This window comes from Sminthopsis crassicaudata, chromosome 3, assembly GCF_048593235.1.
Source record: "Sminthopsis crassicaudata isolate SCR6 chromosome 3, ASM4859323v1, whole genome shotgun sequence".
NCBI classification, from domain to species: Eukaryota; Metazoa; Chordata; class Mammalia; order Dasyuromorphia; family Dasyuridae; genus Sminthopsis; species Sminthopsis crassicaudata.
The window spans coordinates 471,972,376-471,994,102 of record NC_133619.1 but is presented as its reverse complement, the minus strand read 5'-3'; the positions used below and the strand labels follow the sequence as shown (position 1 = coordinate 471,994,102).

The 21,727-nt window shown below is 32.0% G+C and overlaps 1 protein-coding gene across 2 annotated transcripts in view; it reads left to right on the top strand.

Annotated features, from left to right (window-relative positions):
- The window catches only part of RFC3 (replication factor C subunit 3), a 37,614-nt gene extending 17,332 nt beyond the window's left edge, over positions 1 to 20,282 (top strand). For both annotated transcript variants that reach the window (XM_074303502.1, XM_074303503.1), the window contains exons 4-9: positions 2,754 to 2,851; positions 6,189 to 6,370; positions 7,088 to 7,224; positions 7,488 to 7,586; positions 13,566 to 13,635; positions 19,818 to 20,282. In XM_074303502.1, the coding sequence (XP_074159603.1) occupies positions 2,754 to 2,851; positions 6,189 to 6,370; positions 7,088 to 7,224; positions 7,488 to 7,586; positions 13,566 to 13,635; positions 19,818 to 20,009 (778 nt within the window). In that variant the 3' untranslated portion in view covers positions 20,010 to 20,282. The remainder of the gene's footprint in view (positions 1 to 2,753; positions 2,852 to 6,188; positions 6,371 to 7,087; positions 7,225 to 7,487; positions 7,587 to 13,565; positions 13,636 to 19,817) is intronic.
- The last annotated feature ends 1,445 nt before the right edge of the window (positions 20,283 to 21,727 follow it).

The window sequence follows — 21,727 nt, the reverse complement described above, 5'->3', positions numbered from 1 at the left end:
CATTTTATTAGCATGGCTTTTAGAAAGATTACTATAAAAAATGGGAAAAGGATTTACATGTCCAAAAATATTTATAGCAGCTCATTTTATGGTGGCAAAGAATTGGAAAGTGAAAGTATGCCATTAGTTGGGGAATTATTGGGCAAGCTGTGGTCCATGGATGTAATGGAGTACTATTTTGCTGTAAGAGGTGATGAGCAGGTGGATTTCAGAAAAATCTGGAAAGACTTACATGAACTGATGCAAAGTGAAGAGAGTCAAACCATTATAAACAGTAACCGCAACATTAGTGATTAGCTATAAATAACTTAGCTCTCCTCATCAATACAATGATCTAAGACAATTCTAAAGGCTTATGATGGAAAATGATATCCATTTCTAGATCAAGAACTGATGCTTTCTGAATACAGGTTGAAATATACTATTTTTACTTTATATATTTTTTTGGTTTATTATTTCACAATATCATTAATATGAAATATTTGACATGATTTCACATATATAACCTATTTAAAATTCTTATATTTTTAAGGAAGGGGGAAGAAAAAGAGGGAGGAAGAAAATTTGAAACGAAGTTTTGTGGGGTTTTTTTCTTCTAAATATTTCTATGCTGTACAAGAAAAAGCAGAATAAAAAGGAAAAATAAATGAGAAAGAAAAAAAGGAAACAACAACAATAACACCAAAAGTGAAAATACTATGTTGTGATCCACATTCAATCCCCACAGTCTCCTCTCTGGGTGTAGAAGCCTCTCTCCATCACAAGTCTATTAGAATTGTTGAAGAGAGTCAAGTCCATCAGAGTTAATCACTTCACTTAGCATAAGTTCATGTATATCTCTCCAGACTTTTCTGAAATCATTTTGCTATTTCCATTCCTGTTTTTGTCCGCTTGCATTTTTGTTTTCTTTCTCAGGTTATTTTTATTTTATTTCTAAATCCGATTTTTCTGGTGCAGCAAGATAACTGTATAAATGTGTGTGTGTGTGTGTGTGTGTGTGTGTGTGTGTGTGTGTGTGTGTGTGTGTATATAGTATATATATATTGTATTTAATATATACTTTAACATATTTAACATGTATTGTTCTACCTGCCATCTAGGAGAGGAGGGGGTAGGTGGAAGGAAGAGAAAAGTCGGAACAGAAGGTTTTGTAAGGGTCAATGCTGAAAAATTACCCATGCATATGTCTTGTAAATAAAAAGCTATAATAATAAAAATAAATACATAAAATAAAAAAATAAAAAATAATTCTGATTAAAAAAAAGAAAAAGAAACCATCCTGCTAATCATTTCTTATATAGATTAATATTGTAACTTATTCAGCCATTCCCCATCTGATGGGCAGTCATTCAGTTTCCAATTCATTCCCACTACAAAAAGAGGCTGCTACAAATATTTTTGCACATGTGGATCTTTCCCTCTTTTTTATGGTCTCTTTGGGATACAGATCAAAGTGGATCAAAGGGTGTGCACAATTTGATAGCCCTTTGGGCATATGGAACGTGAAGTTAAAAAACAGTTAATATTTTCCTTTTTAATGTAATTGGAAAAAATTAAGTACCACTTAAAATTTTAAAAGAAGAAAGAATTAGCCTTATTACCATAATTAGGCAATGAAAGTAGACACTGAACCTTATATTTCTTTTACAATTTTTTGCTATAACAATAAGATGAAGAAACACCATTGGGGTCATCTTTTCAGGAGACTTAATGCTACTTACTAGAGTTTTTAGGAAATGATCTTGCAGGGATTTGTTTGCTTCCCACTTTGTCATTGTAAAACCTCAACTGTGAATGTCAGAATGCTGTTGCAAGTTAAAATCTATTAATCAAGGACTACTTGCAGTGAAGTCACATTGGAAAGATGTGATTAAAGAGTAGCTAAGTTGTCTGGTTTTTCCATTTTATCTAGCCAATTCATCCTATGAAGTCAACTCCTTCATTTATCTATTCCATGCTGGGTATGACTCTCAGATTTATGTGTGGTTTGTCATTTCTCATTTCTTTCTTCAAGAAGAGTATAGTTAAGTGTCTGAATTTCAAAACTTTCTGTATAAAAGTAGAAGCATTCATTGTTGCTTCATGTAGTCTACAAGCTATATTCTACATGTCAATTTAACAAATACTTAAGCAGAAAATTGTTTGGACTTCACTGAAGTCCCATTGTGGTATGACTGTATATTCTACAAAGGCTATATATGCCATTCGGGAATAGATTCTAATAAGTCTTACCAAGAAGGAAAGCTTTGATGAACTGCTGTTCAGGGTCCAGGGTCACTAATTTCTTAGATCCATTCCCAGGTGTATTTTTTGGAATGATGAATTTTGGTCTATATCTACTAAGTTATAGAGTGGATTTTAATATAGAGTGTTATAGTTATAGAGTGGCCACTCAGTGACTACAATTATAGTTGTTGTCCTCATCATCACCTTCTCAATAAACAAAACTACAATATGGGTGAGATTTCTTGGGTACAGTGTTGTCTACAATGTAACCAATTAGTGGAATATTGTTCAATAATTTCATGAGAAATCCTACTGCCTTTAAAGTCTAGTGAATATATCTAAAGATTTATTGACTTGTTTATTAAGGACTAATCATGTAAATTGCTGTGTTACAAAATTTATTGTGCTATGTGTTGGAGTAAAATCATTTTGAACCACTTGGGAGGGAGTCTTAAAAATTTTCTCAAATTAATCAAATAAAAGATAATTGTTACAGTATGCTTTCTCTGTGTTTTTATTTTATGCAGTGATGCTGGAAATAGTGACCGGGTTGTAATTCAGGAACTATTGAAAACAGTGGCACAGTCACAGCAACTTGAGACAAGTACCCAAAGAGAGTTTAAAGGTACATAAAAATGAAGATAATGTTAAAAAATAGCATCATCCATTCCCCAAACCAGCCATGGGAAATTATTATTCAAAATTCAAATGGAATATTGCATAAACAAAATAAAATGTTGTAGAAATTTTAATGTAGTTGAAGACAACTTTTAAAAACATTAATTTATCTGTGTTTTGTTATTTTTAGGCTTTTTGATAGGGACTTGTTGAAAAACAATGAAGAGAAATATAATATCTGGAAGCTAACATGTAGTGCCTTATAGTTTCCAAAGAACTCTATATATGGCATCTTGCTTCATAATATCTTATTGGTTTAAAAAAAAAGAGCACAAATAGCTAAGTTCTAACTCAAATACATACATTATTTACTATATTTTGGCTTTGGCTTATTGTTTGCCTTTGTTTATGTATATTCATACACACCTACATCTGCTCCTCTGGGATTTTCTTTGTTTTTGTCTTTGGTCTGTCCTATGAGAATGAGATAATGTTGTTTATAACCATTCAGCAAATGTTAACTTATAATATGCCAACACATGAAAATGTGATATCATTAATCATGGGAACTCTTAAATGGAGTAAAAAATAGGATAGGATGAATGGGGCTTTATCAGAGGGTCTCAGTACAGAGGGAGAGCTAGGGGCAGTATCCTTCTGTAGCAGCAACCAGCTACTTTGTAGTGCAGCCTTACTTGAGCACATTCTATCTTACCCCCAAGATCTTGTTGCCATGATACTCATTTTCTAGAGCTGACTTTCCATGAGGAATATAAGCTCTTCTCTTGGTATAGCATCACCTGTGATTGTAGTTTTTCCTTACCTTTGCATTTTCTAGCCCTCAATATCCTTTATCTCCTAACAACAAATTTTCTGATTTCTATTGTTAGTTTGAGCCCTTCTGATTTTTTTTTTTAATCTTCTCAGCCTACTATTAACAATAGTATACATTGTTAAAATGAAAGCAAAACCTCTGTTTTCTTTCATGACATTTTTAAAATGTTGAGTTTTTAAAATTCAGACTTGAGGTGGAACTGCCTTTAAAAAAAATTAACATTGGACAGGAATGAAGACTTTCCTTTCCTGAGGAGAGGAGGGCAAAGTTCTATTACAGATCAGACTGGGAAAAGAAATGAAGATTAAAGCCCTTTCATTAAAGTCATGTATCCAAATGGTTGGTTTGCTTAAAGAACCAGATTTTGAGTCAGTAGGACCTGAGTTTAAGCCTGCCTTGCAAAGTTACTAGCTGTCTAACCCTGGGTAAACTATTTAACTCTTTGAACCTTTTTCTTGATCTTTAAAATAGATGTAATATTAATTGTAAAAAAAAAAAGAAGGAGCTGTGTTTTGCCCAATCAGCCGGTTCTGTCCTACCTTTCTCTCTTTTCCCCTCCCCCTCCCTCTCTCCTCCTTTCCCTTTTCTCCCTCCCCTTCTCTCTGTTTACTTGGAGGTATCATACCTCTATCTATGGATGTCCTGGCCAAAGGAATGTAAATTTTGATAACTGAAACCAAATCACTGGTTTGATTGACCAGTAGTAGATCCAAGGCCATTCCACATTTGCTTGTTGTTTGGACCCTGATTGGCAAAATGAATATAAATAGCAATTGTTTCTGTGTTGAAGTAATAGAGGCCATTCTCTGCCTCATTTCTTATGTAGACTTTATTACTGATTTAGGTGTTACCTTAATCAAACTGAGACCTGTTTAGACTTTACCTCAAAAAGATCCAGTTATTTCTCAGCATTTATGGCCATTTCTAGTCATCTTGATCTATATCTAGCCACTGAACCCAGATATCTTTGGAAGAGAAAGTGAAGGTGGTGACTTTGCACACAGATTCTCCCTTAAATCTAATTCACTTGCATGTCATCACCACCCTGATATCATCATCCTCTTTGAGAATGAAGGACAAATAATAGTAGTAATAATGGTTATGTAGTCAAATGCAATGGTATTGACATGATATGTGAAATATAATGAGATGTGTAAAGTACTTTGCCAAACTTCAAGCACTAAGTAAATTTTAGCTATTACTAAACTGGCTAACTTGGGTTAAAATAAGTGCTTTTGTTCTAATTGAACTGATGAGAAAATGAGTGGAGCTTTGCAAATCCAACATTACTACAAGAAAAAAACTACTTAGAATACTTAAGAGGTTAGTAGTATTAGAGGTGCCATGTATTTAATAAATGTCAGAAGTCCCTACTGTGTATTTCATTATTTATGTGTGACCTTGGATAAGTCTCTTTTTCCTTGAAGTTATTCCCTTGTTGAAAAATGGAAATGGATATTTGGTTTTGCCTATTCTATAAGAATACCAAGAGGATCAAAGAAGATGTGTAGTAATAGTTCCATTTGCAAAGTAGAAAAAACATACAAACTTTAGTTGGCTTTTTATTAACTATAGGAAATGGATGAAAGAAGTATTTATTGCTGTTATAAGTCATGGAGAAAATTTTTTGCTGTTGGAAGTAAAGGTGTATATGTTTGATGTATCTTCTGTTCTCATCCTGGCATTTTTTTCCTTTTAAATTAGATTAGGCTTGCTGACATTAGAAAATAAGGATGTCCCAGAGAAATCTTAAGATACCTCAGTGGTAAGAATAAAGCAGACTACCAGGGTAGCAATATGTTAGAAGTAACAGGAGATTAGATTAAAATAATTAAAATGCCTTCTGTATACTAAGATAAGCATAAGTATGATACATTTTATTAGGAAGAATTTTATTTGATTTACTGCCTTAGAAATAAATGTTTTTATGCCTGTCACACTGATGGTGGTTTAAATGAAAAATCTAGAATTACATTACCTGGTATACTTATATATCACAGCACAAGAAGATAAGAACTATAATGGGTTAAACCAGTAGTAATACATTTTACAACCTAATTTTTCTCCTTGATATCCAAATTCTTGTTTTCTTATTTCTTTTTTAAATAGATTGCTAAAATTACTTTTTTGTTTAAAAGCAAGGAGGGACTTTAGAAATCATCTAGTCTATATCTCTCTTCCCATTTATATACCTTAATTTTAGAGGTGATTACATAGAGACCAATTGTTTAAAGTCACAGAGCTGAATCTAGAATAGAGATTTCCTTTTAACTCAGTGACAAAAATCTTTACTTATAAAAATGTAACATTTGCTTTTAGAGTGCCTTAGAGTAAGAATTAGTTCTTTTTCTTGACCATTGTGGAAAATGAAACATCCCTTTCTGCCAACCACTGTCTACAGAGCTTGTTTTTAGACCTTTGACCTTTGGTAGAGAGAAGGAAACTACACCAAAAGTTTATCTTTGAGTTTATTTTAATGATTTTTTTTTTCTTTTAATACTTATTTTAGTGGTTTTACTGACTGAAGTTGACAAACTTACCAAAGATGCTCAACATGCCTTACGTAGAACTATGGAAAAATACATGTCTACTTGCAGATTAATACTGTGTTGTAATTCTACATCAAAAGTAATACCACCTATTCGGAGTAGATGCCTTGCAGTTCGTGTTCCTGCTCCCAGCATTGAAGATGTAAGTTAAGTTAGAACATAAAATTTTTTGAAAGATTTAAAGAGTGCTATTTGTTCATTTCTCATACTCTTTTTTTTTTTTTTTGCCATATTTGACATGTTTTTCTAAAATGTCAATGCATACTTTTTTCCTACTCTTTACCTTGAAAGACTACAAAACTATTGCATAGTGTAAACACTTGTTCTTCTAACTTATGCATTGATACTATTTGTGCTACTTATGTAGTACGAGATATAGTGGGTAATAAATTCAGAGATTGGGCTTCAGTAATTTAGTATGTTATCTTCTGTACATAGATCTTCTGAAGTCAGTTAAAGCTTTCTGTGGAGTAGGTAGTGAGTACAAAAATGGACTGTTAGAATGAAGAAGAGATTTCAGTCTCCACTTGTATGTAGAAAAAGGAATCTAAAATGAAGTTCTCTTAGGTTTCCCCCTACTATTACTCTGACATAATTATCATATAGTTTCTATCATCAGTAAAACAATTCATTTATAATATCAAACAAAACCTCGCCTTTGAGAATTTAGGATAGTGCATACTTTTAATATTAATAGGAATGAGATTAACTTATTTTTTTCTTAAAGGTTTCTCTAGGAAAAAACAAAATAAACAATCCTTCTCCCCTGACAAAAATCATGTTTGAATGAGAATTGTGCTATCCAAAAAAAGTTGATTTTTCTCTTTGGCTACCGTTTTATTAACTGTCTTCTTCATAGATTTGCCATGTGTTGTCCACTGTGTGCAAGAAAGAAGGTCTGAATCTTCCTTCAGAACTAGCTCATAGACTTGCAGAGAAGTCCTGTAGAAATCTCAGAAAAGCCCTGCTTATGTGTGAAGCCTGCAGGGTACAACAGTAAGTCTAAATGAAAAGTTAATAGAACTTTTTGTAGTAAAATCACATATGTCTTATTAGCTTCCAAAATACACAATGGTCTTTTTTGTCATATAGGTATCCTTTTGTTTTTTGTGTTTTTTATTATTATTATTATTATTATTATTATTATATATATATATATGTATATATATATATATATATATATATATATATATATATATATATATATATATATATATATATATATATATATATATATTTTTTTTTTTTTTTTTTAATAGGTATCCTTTTACTTCAGATCAAGATATCCCTGAAACGGATTGGGAAGTATATTTGAGAGAGACTGCAAATGCTATCGTCAGTCAGCAGACTCCCCAGAGGTAAGCAATGTAACTTTAAGTATTTTAAAAGTAATATACTAAATAGCAAAACCTTATTATTAAAGTAGTTAAATTTTTTAGAATTTTTTGTGACCTTATACAATTTTAATTTTAGTAGAGTTTAAAATTAAAATTTTGTTCTGTCTGTGTTCAAAGCCTTCAAGAAACTGGTTAGATGAGCATTCAGAAATCTAGTAATTCAGAAGTTGCTAGAAATAGATAATAAATAAACACTCTCATACCCTTTTTATTAAACTCTTGATGTGTAAATGTGTTGAATTAATGTATAAATTATAACCACTGCTGGAGGTCAGTTGGAATTATTTTGTATTTCTCACATCCATCAAATAGCTGACTTAATATTTCTGCATAATATACTGCTAACTTCTTTGACTTCTAGTGGTGCAAAGAATATAGCTATAATGTATAATAAAGGTTCAAAGAACTCTCTCTTGGCCTGTTTTACCACAAAGTAAACCTGTTCCCTTAAGTAAACTCTTCAGCTGATCAAAAATGGTTTTCCCATAGAGAAATGCTTCCACTTTGAAGGTCATTGATTTTAAGATAAGAACAATATTAGTAAAAAAAAATTATTTTTATTTTTTTACCCTTCTGTCAATGAAGTTGGTCAGTTACTTCTTCTGGTGTCTCATATGAGGGACTCTTCAAAGAAATGACATAACATGCTGTGAGCAGACACTAGATATTCTCTAAATTAGGGAAAAATTATAATTAACATGGAGTTTTATAGTTATTTATGTAAAGGTTGAATTTTGAAAACTTTTAGTTAATATTTTAATTTCAATTTAGTAATGCATGTCTTTAGAATCATAATGTTAGAACTAATGGGGACTTGTAAATTGAAAGCCTGACAGGTTGAATGATTTGTTGAGAACCACAAAATTTTTTTTTTTTTTTTTCATTTTTTTTTTTTTTAAATTTTTTTTTATTTTATATATATATATATATATATATATATATATATTTTATAATATTATCCCTTGTATTCATTTTTCCAAATTACCCCCCCTCCCTTATTCCCTCCCCCCGACGACAGGCAATACCATACATTTTACATGTGTTACAATATAGTCTAAGTACAATACATGTGTGTGAATATCATTTTCTTGTTGCACAATAAACATTAGAATCCGAAGGTACATGCAACCTGGGCAGACAGATATTAGTGCTAACAATTTACATTCCCCTCCCAGTGTTTCTTCTCTGGGTGTATCTACCTCTGTCCATCATTGATCAACTGGAAGTGAGTTGGATCTTCTTTATGTTGAAGATTTCCACTTCCATCAGAATACATCCTCATACAGTATCGTTGTTGAAGTATACAGTGATCTTCTGGTTCTGCTCATTTCACTCAGCATCAGTTGATTTAAGTCTCTCCAACCCTCTCTGTATTCCTCCTGCTGGTCATTTCTTACTGAGCAATAATATTCCATAACTTTCATATACCACAATTTACCCAACCATTCTCCAACTGATGGACATCCATTCATCTTCCAGTTTCTAGCTACAACAAAAAGAGCTGCCACAAACATTTTGGCACATATATGTCTCTTTCCGCTCTTTAGTATTTCTTTGGGATATAAGCCCAGTAGTAGCGCTGCTGGGTCAAAGGGTATGCACAGTTTGATAACTTTTTGGGCATAATTCCAGATTGCTCTCCAGAATGGCTGGATTCTTTCACAACTCCACCAGCAATGTATTAGTGTCCCAATTTCCCCACATCCCCTCCAACATTTGTCATTATTTGTTCCTGTCATCTTAGCCAATCTGACAGGTGTGTAGTGGAGAACCACAAATTAATAGGTAAACTTTGACCCTTATCTTTAAACTCCTGATCGATATTATTCACATCACCATGCCATCTGTTTAGGGAATGGCTTTTTTACAAGGAAGGTGGGTGTTTTTTTTTTTTTTTTTTTTTTCTTAGAAAGTCACATTCCATTCCGTATTTTCTCAATTTCTCAGTTTCAGAGAAAAATTGCTTGTTGAACATTCCCCTCACAAAAGCTGATGAGGTCTTTTCAATTTGTTTGTATTTTTTATTTTATTTCTAAAAGAAAGTTAGTTTTTAATTAATTTAAATAAATTAAACCTTAATATGATTTATATGAAACAAATCAATATAATTTTAAAATAAACTAAAATTTCAAACAAGTTAATTGACTTTTTAAGTAAAAAAGGCTATTTTTAGACAGTTGACTCGAGAAATCTTGTAAGCTTAAGAGTTATTGACAGAGATGCTGCCTTAACTTGATAGACTTTTCCCATAGTCACATTTTGTAACCATCAGTTTATTACTGTTTTATAGCTGTCCTGGGTATGACATCTTTTTCTATAATTCTCTTGGCAATTAAAAACATGGTTATATTATGGAGAAATATTGCTGGGTTTTTTTGAAGCTGATGATGTGGTTATTTCTATTGTGTTATATGAAAACATTCTTAGTTGTACAGTGAAGAGTGGAAGACAACTCTGGCTGATCATTTGTACAAATGGTAGCAATTTTATTTTCTGTTAGACTAGTAGAAGAAAAAAAAACAATCTGAGTCTTTGATTTTTTTTTTTTCCCTTATACTGATTATGGTGTGATTCCAATTTAATATGCCATCCTGGAAACCAGTATTTCCTATTAATATACAAAATGCATGATGACTTTTCATTATTTAAAAAATTATCGGGACAAGTATATATCAGAGCTATGTGGCTGATTATGAACCAGCTTTTTATATTAAAATAACTGAAGTTGTGACTAAAGCACTGTTCAGTATTTTATGTCATAATCTTGTTTTAATTCTAATTCAAGTCAATCATCCCCACTGTTATGGATACCTGGGCTATACAGGTTCATAACTTGAAAATAGGAGAGGCTTGGGGCAGCTAGGTGGTACAGTAGATAAAGCTGTGGATTAGAGTGGATTAGCTGTGTGACCCTAGACAAGTCACTTAACCTCATTGCCTCACTCACTTCTTCCCTTTTCCTCCTCCACCCCAAAAGTTTTACTACTGACTTAAAACAAAAACAAAATGAAAATAGGAGAGACTTGGTGGTACTTTATAATACTGTGGCAGGATTCCTAATATGTGAATTGTTATAGTTTTAAAAACATGGTAAGACATTTTTTCTGTTTAGGCACTCATTGTGTACTGTTTATTATACAATGTTTTTCTTTGAAAATATCTAATAAACTCACCATGTTGTTTTCAGAACTGCCTTGCTTATCTGTGAAACTTTCTCCTGTGCATTTCAAAAATGTGATTCAATGACACTCCTTTCTCATCCCCACCTTCTACCCTGCCTGAATGCTTGAGTGGGGGCACACACACACACACACACACACACACACACACTGGTTGTGTCTAAGATTATATGTGTGTCATCCAGCAACTTGAGTTTCATCACCTTTCTCAGGAGGAGTAAATAGTTGCTTCATCATTGATCCTGACTTCATAGTTGGTCTGTGTATTGATCAGTATGATTGTTTTATACATTATACTGATTCAGCTCTCTTCACTCTAAATCAGTTTATTCAAGTGTTCTTGGATTTCCTTGAAACTGTCCCTTTCATCATTTCCCTGTCCTTTCTTTTTTCCTTTCTGCTAGGTTTCTTTATGTCACTCAGACTGGAATTACAGTGGCTACTCATGAGTATGATCCCATTACTGATCAGTACCCAACCTCTGATCTTGTGTTTCCAACCTGGTTTCCTTTATGTTTCCTTTAGCAGCCTGGTGGCCCCTTTGATCCTGAGGCATAAGATATTCCTGCCAGACTTAATGTGGATACCCATTCAGCTTAGTCTTACTGTAGCTCAAAATTCCAGAGCTCACGCAAACCTCAGCTTTACAACCAGAAGCAGGAATTATAGTTATGTACTACTATATTTTTTCCATTTAGATTATTTTCCTCTTTTATCTCTTTAGGGTATAAGTGTTAATATATAACAAGTATATTATATATTTATAATGTAATATAAAATATAATAACCATAGTGTTAATGAATAGTTCATTGAACTTCTGGGGGCATAGTTCCAAATTACTTTCCAGAATTGCTAGACTAATTTACAGCTATATCAAAAGTGCATTAGTTTGTTTTCCCATTAACCTACATTGTTATATTTGAGCAGCAGAGGAATCATGTTAAGGCGACACCTTCAATTTCATTTATTATAACAAGAAATTTTGTTGTATTCTAAAATATATAACTCAAAACTAGTCTTGGATGGCAGTATTGAGGAAAGATAATTTATACTTGAAATTTTTATGGAACTCAATGTGTGAAAAGTCATTTAAAGTATTGTAACAAATAGCTTGTAAACTTGTTTAATCTAGAAAAATATCTGAGGATTATAGTATGTTTAGTTAAATTAAGCCAGTAAAAAAAAAATGAAATCCAGGTTTTGCTTTGCTACAAGTGATATGGAAAATAACTTTATTTTAAAAATATATTTTTCTTGTATCTTAATTTGCTCTTCTCCCTCTTGGAGAATCATCTAACAGATTTTTTTTTTTTTTTTTTTTTTAAAGAGAAAGAAAATCAATTAATCTAAACTATACCTCAAAAAACAAACAAAAAAAAACTGATGTTCTATGGCAGGGCTTCTTAAGCTTTTTCCATATATGTCCCCTTTTCACCTGAGAAATTTTTATGCAACTCCATCTTGAATCTGAGCCTGAAGTGTTTCTGGCAGTATTCCTGCATGTGCAGTACTAAGGGCTCATTTTGGGTCTTTAGAACCAAGGCTGCAGTGAAGTTGCCCGATGTACATGGGCAAGCACTTCCAGAATCACTTTGGATTCATTATGTGTTTGATTTTGAATTGATTTTTGTTCATTGTGTTCAGAAATCTCTTACTGTTGCCAAATTTTTTACAACTCTTACATTCAATTATGTGACCCATATAAGGTCATAATCCAGTGTTTAAGAAGCTTTGTTTTGTTCAATGCATCCATGGACTGTCCCACACCTCCATTTCCCCCTAAATAAATAATTCTGCTAAGGGAATTTCTCTTTCCTTGCTCCTGGTTTGAAGCCAAATTTGTTTTCTGCAATTTCACAACTTTTAGTTTCAATTGTTTTATGGTTCTTTCCATTTACATTTTTAGAGTAATTGTGAATTTTATTTTCCTGACTCTGCTTGCTTCTTTTTGCACCAATTCATCTAAGTCTTTTCATAGTTTTCATTCTTTGTATTCATCATGCTCATTTTTCTCATAGTATAATAATGTCCATTACATTCTTCTGTCAGTTTATTTAGCCTGTGCCTTAACCTTTGTTGTCAGTTCTTTGTTACCACAAAAAAAAAATGCACCTATAAATATTTTTGTTTATGTTAAGCCTTATTTTGTCAATTAACACTTTGGGGCATATAGTAAATAGTGAAATTTCTGGGTTAGAGGTATGTGCATTTTAGTCACTTTATTGCAGGTCCAAATTGTTTTTCAAGAATGATTGTACCAGTGCATAAATCCATCAGCAATATGTCAGTCCTCTTGTCTCTCTATAACTCCTCCAAACTTGACTGTTGTCATTTTTTGATATTTTTGACTTAGTGGGTAAAATTTTAAGATTATTATGACTTGCATTTTCTTACCATTAGTAATCTGCAACTTTCTTTTGAACAGTTGTTAATAGTTCTCAGTTCCTTTGAGAACTATTCATTCACATTTTTTGACCACTTTATTGGAGAATGTTTTTGTTCATTTTCTGTTAGTTCTTCAGGTATCTTGGAACCCTTATTTAATATATTTGATAATAAAAGTTTTTCCTAGACAACTGATTCCTTAGAAGGACTTGAAATGTCTGTTTCATTACATGAATCTCAGACATGATTACCTCTTTTAAAGTTCACTTTTATAATATGATTATTCACTTCCTAGAATAATAAAACATAAGTAAATGCTTTGTAAATATTGTTTGTTGGTAAGTTGTAATTTTGTGTATTTTTTATTTTAAACAGGCTACTTGAAATTCGTGGACGACTTTATGAACTATTAACTCATTGTATTCCTCCTGAAATAATTATGAAGGTAAACTTAATTTCTTATTTTGTACTCTTAAAAAACATAGAAAATTAGAGATAAGGTTAAATATTGAGCAAATCTATTTGTTTTATTTCCTGTAGCTATTTTTAGTTATTAATTTTAAACAGTTGGGTTTTTAATAATAATAGTCTTATTTTTACCTTACATCAGGGATAAGGAAATCTTTTCTGTTGATCTGCTCTCTGAGAAAATGTTGAGTGTTAAATATGTTATAAAAATATGTGTAGCAATATACAGCTAACTTTAATTGTCTTTTTTTTCCCTTTAAGAGAAAGAGGTATAAAATGTTTAATTTATTTTTTAAATTAAAATAGATACCATAATATTTCATTCATTGAATAAAAAGAATAATAAAAATAGATTCCAGTTCTACATTATGATTTCTAAAGTAGGAAGTAAACAACAGAAGGAAAGATTCTGAGAGAAGAATAAAACAGGAAAAAAGGGAGAAAATTAGAGTGAAGGGATAATGGATAGAGGTTTGGGGGTTGGGAGATGCCAAGATTCCTTTTTCCCTTAAAAGCCACTATTCTCTTCAAACCAAACCTACTATGTCTTGCCTATATATAACGTCATATATTCTATATTTTACTTGTTTGTACTTCATTATACTCTGAATAAAAACAAAATAAAAGAAATCACAAACCTCACTATGAGTCAATATGTTATTTTGTAAATACAAAATGACACGTTATAGACCTTACCTCTTTTAGATTTCTTTGGATCTTTGGATCCTGTAATACAGACTGCCGTTCATCCAAGTCTTCTCATTATTCTTTTGTCCACATGTCCTTCTAAATCATCCATAGGGAACCATTTAACTTGCCAGGTACTTTCTGTATCACATTCCTATTGCTTCCAAGCAACATTCCTGGACCAACATTGTCTCCCTTTCTCCATTAGAATGTAATGTTTTACTTTTGATTTTGTATGCCCAGTGTTCAGCATAGTATCTGGAACATAATAAGCAATCATTAAATATTTTTCTTCTAAAGTAACATTGAAATACTAATGATGTACATTGGTTCTCTCTCTGATATACTTTATTCTACTTTCCTTGTGCATTTCCCTATCAGTTAATTACTGTCTACTCTTCCACCAAATTCTTCATTGCCCTTTATGTGAATCATAGCTTTGTTCTTTGGAGACTCCTTTTTTATGAGTTAGCCACTGTACATCATCATCAGAAAAATATTGCTTTTTAAAAAATGGGCTTTTGTTTCCAGGAATAGTTGGGGATCACTAAAAAGTATTACATGATCCAGTCTGGGTTTTTTCCCCTCCTGTTTAGTTATAGGCCCAGTTGACTTTGGATAAAGACATTTCTTCCATTGGATAAAGAACTCTATAATTTCATATATCACTGCATATCACAGGCTGATTCAAGAAACATTCTTTATCTCCTTGATTTTTGCTTTGGGCATATGTCAAACATATTTTGAGTAATTGTGAGTTTCCTTTAAGAGGCTTCCTAGTGTTTCAAGGCTTGATGCAGTTGGGAATTTAATTTGAAAACAGGAGCATCTGTGAGATTTTATTATATATGAGGAGTACTTTCATTTGAATTCTGTAATACAAGACAAATATCTTTGGCAAGCATATATTTTTATGTTTTGTTGCTTGATAATTGAAGAGTCTTCAGACTGAGTTATTTCTGTTACATATTTCAAGAAATCTTGGATGATTTTCATATAATTAAATATACCTTCTTGGAGAAAGATCCTTTAAAATAACAAGTTGCTTTACTCAATCCAGTATTTTTTTTTTTTTAATACTCAATAAACAAAACACATAGGTGAACTTTCATATTCCTTAATCTTTTCAGTCAGTTGTGATATAGTCTGCTTTAGAAATAGGGATGTTGACTTGGGAAGCTGCCCATTCCTTTCTCATGCTTTCATCAAGGCAGCCCTTTTTGAGTGTGTAGATTGCTTTATACAAATTTTATAGCAATAAGAAAGGCATGTAGATTGATAGCTTTTTTATATTTTCTTAGCCATTTCGTGGAGGTATAACAAAAAAGCATATGACTTCTGCATCTGCCTCCTTCCCCCTATAACATTTAGCATTCTTCCCTTTTTCATTCTTATGTCCTTAAAAGGTTAATGTGAGAAACTTCCACTACACAGGCTATATCCAGCTTAAATCTATCATGAATTCATGTTTTCAAACGTTGAAAGTGTATTAGCTATCCTTCCCTCTTAGTATATTATAAGATAGCAGAAAAGGGTTAAGGGTATAATTTGTGACCACTGAATAGAACAAAGTTAATTGGTCAAAATGATATTGAAATAGTTTCAGATAATGCTACATTTCATATAATGCCACTTATAGTAGTTAAACAATGGTGCAACATATTGATATTCACGTGAAGTTTTATGAGGGCAGAATATAATGCATTATCATCTTCTTATTCCTGGAAACTATTTGTCTTAATGTATGCTTTTATTATCTTTTTTTTTTTTTTTTTTTTTTTTTTTTTTTTTTTTTGCTAACTCAACATTTCTGACTAATATTGACCAGGTAGCACCTCATACCTCCAAATTTTTTTCAGAAAAAAACTACATTCCAAGCATAGCTTCGTATCTTATACTTGTGAAGTTGATTGTATCTAAATGCTAGACTTTCTGTTTATTCCTATTGAATGTCACTTTATTAGGAAGTAAGGAAAAAGGATTTATTAAGTACCTACCATGCATCTAATACTGTGCTAGTGCTTCACAAATATCTTATTTGAGCTTCACAACAATCCTGGGAGGTAGATGCATCCATTTTGCAGTTGAGGAAACTGAAGAAAGAAGAAGTTACAAATTTGAATTCAGATCTTGTTGACTCTCAGCCTAGCACTCTATTCAGTGAGCCACTTCACTACTTCCAATTAAATCCAACCTAGGATTCTAGCCTTAGGCAAGGGGAAACAAAGGCAAAAACAAATCAATCTTATTTTTGCTAGTATACCCCACTGCACTCCTTAGAATAATGTTGGTAAGTGTATAAAATGAAATTTAGAACATTCTATTACAGTTTAAAATATTTTTTAAAAACAAAATTCATGCATTCCAGGTTAAGGACGTATGCCTTCTTGCCTAACAAGATCATTTTGATCCTAATTCTCATCTAGTGTGTTAGCTATCCCTCGCAGACTTCTGTACAAATTTGTTGAACATACCATCCTTGCCTTAATCCAAGTCATTGATAAAAATGTTACTTAGCACAAGGTCAAGACAGATTTTTGAGTGCTGCATTAGAGACCTCCTAATATGATGACATTGAGCCATTTTTAAATCCATCATAATTATATTACTCTCCAATCTATAGTTCTCTATCTTATGTTTAAGAATAATCTAAAATATTTTTAACAAAAACTTGTTAAATTCTTGATGAACTTTAACCATAATATTCCTCTCATAACATAACATAGTTGGGTAGTGTGGTAAGAAAAGGAAATGAGATTTATTTAAGATGGCTTGTTCTTTATAATCACCATTTCCCTTTCTGGAGAAGTGATCTGTTCTAGGATTTACTCAAGCCTGGAATTCAAGGTCATTGGCCTTTAGTTTGCTTATATTTCCTTTTTCCTTTTTCAAAAATCTCCACGTTTTCTCTTTTCCTGTGGTATTCCTTTTGTTTCCATGATCTTTCAAACAACATCACATTGCTCAGCAATCATACCTTCCATTTCTTTCAGAACTTGGGAATGTAAATCATCTAGCAATCTGACTTGAATTTATCAAGGACAATTAGGTGCTTTCTTACTATTTTCTTACTCATCTTGACTATCAATTCTCTGTCTTTTTTTAATGTCATTTCTAGTATAAAAGTAATTCTTGTTAGAGAAAACAAGAACAAAATTAGAATTAAACAACTCTTTGTTGCAAAATCTTATCCTATCTACCACAAAGGTCCTATATCTTCTTTGAGCCTTAATTTTCTCTCAGTATAATAAGAAACACACAAAAAACCCTTTTAAATGTTTTAATTAGCTTTGTCCACCTTATATCATTCTGAATATCAGCCTAATTTATGGAAATATGCCGTTGACTTATATTCATCTTCTGTCACTAAGCCTTTCCATCTTTTACAAATTTCATTTTAAAATCTAAATTGGTTGGTGAGGTTTTTGTACATACAATTTGGTGTCTTTAGACAAATCTCATTTTCCCTCTTTTATGGAATTGTATCCCTTTTTGCATTGAGAATTTAATTTTGTTTCTTTTGTTTCTTTTCTGTCAAAGTCTTTTAGTCCATGGGCTTCTTTTTTAACTTTCCTCTGAATAACTTTGAAATCGCTTTCAAAAATCTAGGGAAAATTTTGGATAATGGTCAAATTTCCTTTTCTCTCTCACAAAGAGCTTTGATTTCCTGTCCTCTCTTTCACAAAGAGTGGTCACTTCTCTCTAAGGTTATCATTATTTTTATCTTAATAACTGTCTTCTGTTGGTGAAAATCAGAACCAGAATAGAATTTCACCTCCATGATTTCTACTTTCTGAAGGCTGAAATTAGCAGTCAGAAGACCTGGATTCAATCCCAGCTCTGCTACTTACTATGACTTTATGTTTCACTTATATTTCTCTCCCTCATCTTTAAAATGGGGATATTGGATAAGATATCCTCAAAAGTAACCTCTTAGCTCTAAATCTCATGATCCTGTAACCTTATATTTCTTTCCACTAGGCTTTTATTTATTCTTTTATTTAGCTCAAATTTTGGAATTACAAATTTTTTTGATATTTTAAATTATAGAAGACTTAGTATGATACAATGAATAAACTTGGGAGTCAGGAAGGTGTAAATCTTTCCTTTAGTACTAAGCGAGGTGACCCTAGATAATTGTCCTCCCTAGCTCTCAGGTCTCTTTATCTTTAATATCAATGGTAATATCATTAATGTTATGAATATTAAATAAGATAGGCATGTAGAATATTTTGCAAACTTTTATGTATAATAACAATATTGGTGTTTTCATTGTGTTATTATTGTTTTTGTTTTTACAACTTTTCTAAGTTATATATGGATTTTTCTATACTTCAGTTGAGAGTTTCTATGCCAGGAATTCCCTTCAAGCCAAGGGATTATAGATTTAGAGATAAAAGAAATCTCAGGGACCCTGTAGTTCAACCCTCCTTTAGCCTCTCTATTTTACACATTAAGAACTTGAGGCCTAGGAAGGATAAGTGACCTGCCCAAAGTTAGAATCAGAGATCATTTTTAAATCCAGGTCCTTTGATGCCCAGAATGATGTTTCTTTCCCTTGGGACAAAGATCCTTTGCCTATTTGCATAAATTAGAGAACAATTCTCTTAGGATATGTTGTATTTGTAGGAAATAGTCATATTGTATTTACTAGTTTTATCTGACTAATCAACAAACATTTATTAAGCACTTGTTTTGTACCAGGGGTTGTGTTAGACTTGGGGAGGGAGGTACAAAGACAAAAAAATAAAATTTGTTTTTCTCTCAAGGAGCTTATATTCTGTTGGGAAGACATGCACATTATATAAGCATACACAGAATAAATACAAGATAGTTGAGCAGTTGGAATCATTGAGGACTTTGTGTAGAAATTTGCTTAAGTTGTCTTTTGAAGGAAGGGAGAACTTCTGTATCTGAAATGGGGTTGAGAAGATATAGAATATTCCAGACATGGAGTGTAGCCAGTGCAAAGGCTCAAGAGGCAAGAGGTAAAATGCCATTTGTCAAAGACATAGAGAAGGGTTCTTTAGAAGTAGCAACAATGTTATAAAATTTGAAAGGTTTGAAGCAGGGTATAAAATTCTTTATATTATGCTAAAGGCAATAGGTGACCAGTGAAGTTTATTAAATAAAGGGATACATGGTCAGATCTGCATGTAAGAAAAATTAGTATATCAGCTATGTGGAGGATTAATTAGGGTGAAGAGAAGAAGACCAATTTGCCTATTCCAATAATCGAACAAAGGTGAAAATGGTATTGGTACAGTATGTATAGAAACTTTTATTTTAAGTTAATTGTATGTTTGAAAATTTCAATGCTACTGAGTTTTTCCCACTAGGACTTGTAATTATGTATATTAATTGTATGTATGTTGCATTTAAACTGGCTAAAAAGTAGCAGTTTATAGACAATGAAGGGAAATTGATGTCTTAGAAAGGTTTACTTTTTAATTATTAGTTATTTCTTTTTAGGGCCTTCTCTCAGAACTTTTACATAATTGTGATGGACAACTGAAAGGTGAGGTTGCACAGATGGCAGCTTACTATGAACATCGTCTTCAACTTGGTAGCAAAGCCATTTATCACCTTGAAGCATTTGTGGCAAAGTTCATGGCGATTTATAAGAAGTTTATGGAAGAAGGATTAGAAGCCATGATGTTCTGAAGTCTTTCAATTGGTGGCACTTCTCAGCATATTTTAATATTGATATTTCTCCTATACTATTTTTGTTGTTGGCACTGTGGATCAAATAAATTCATATTAATCATCTTGTTGTTTTAATATTAATGCCTGGGTGAAGTATTTGTCATCATCTAGAAATAAAACATTTGCCTCTAGACCATGTAGTCTAATGGAAGGTTATAACTGTGGTGTTAAAAAGGCAGGATAATGATATTTTCTACTATTAATAAATTGTTATGACATTGGGTTAGATGTGAACTGTTTTGTGTTGCTTGATTTCATTAGCCTACATTTCTTGCAGGAGGATTGACTTGTAAATCTTGACTCTGCCATTTGCTGTCTATGGGATGTTGGTCAAGTCATTTAATCTCCCTGAGCCTTGACTTTTTTATCTGTAAAATGATGGGGTTTAACTGTCTGACTTTTAAGATCTTTTATGGGCTGATCCTAAGCTCCAGCAAGAAATAAAACAAGTAGAATTAGCATCCTCTTAATAATTATCTGGCATATCATAATTTATCATGGTAATGTGAACATTTGCAAGCTAGGACTAGTCACTGAACCAGTGTCTTGTATTTTTCCCTCAATGAAGAATTAGAACTCTACAATAACAGGTAAGAATTGATTCTTAATTGCCTAAAATTGGCTAAAATTTTTTAAAGACGTTTATTACCAGTAGAATGGATAGTGGAAATGGTGAGTGTTCCATTGCCAATATAGACTATAAGAAAGGAGGGTAGATTAAAATAGATTCTTCAAGTTTCAAGTTTTTATTTAGTTGTTTGGTAATTAATTTGAATTTTTAAAATAGGTCAAAATGATATGATACAAATGTAAAACATTGAATATAATGTAATTTTTGTGGTTCAAGAAAACTAAGAGATGAAATTTTAGAAATATATTTTTAGTGTTTGCAAGCCTTGACCTGGATGTACATTTCTCTTAATAATTCGATTGCAAGTATAGATGACATGATGATTGATAACAAAACTAAAGATAGATTATTTGATGAACAACAGATTCAGGATTTAAAGAGTGTGGTTGGGCACTGAACTAAATCCAGTGAAATGAAATTAAAGGGTGATATATATAAAGTTCTGTAATCAGGTTCTTAAAAATCAACTAACTTAAGAATATGAAACCTCACTTGGTAGAAGCTCATGTAAACGATGAATTGAAGATTTTAGCTGACTATGATGTGACTACTTCTCTAGAAATTCCAAAGCAGCTTTAAATTGCATTAGTAAAGATATGGTAAAAATAAAGATTATGGGTAAAAGTCATACTGTACTTGATGCTGGTCTGACTACATCAGGAGTATAGTGTTCAGTACAGGATGCTATATATACTTGTATGGAGGCAATCCAGTGTGATGAAGCTGTTAGAAACTATTTCTTGAGGAATACTGGAGAAAAGCAGCTTAGAGAACAGAAGATAAGATGAGAAGATGAAATTCAAATATTTTGAGAATTGTCACTTGATAGTAAATGTAAGCATTTTTTATTCAGAGATCAAAACTAGCTTTCCAATAATTAAAATTGTTCAAGAATAAAATTAGAATATCTTGGAAAGATGGTAGGAGACGTTTCCTAGGTGCAATTTCACACACACACCCCCCCAATATCAAAGCAAATAAAAAACTCCTGCAAATTCAGATAACAGTAATGACAAAAAGATTGTTAAAGAGCCCTCTGCAATTT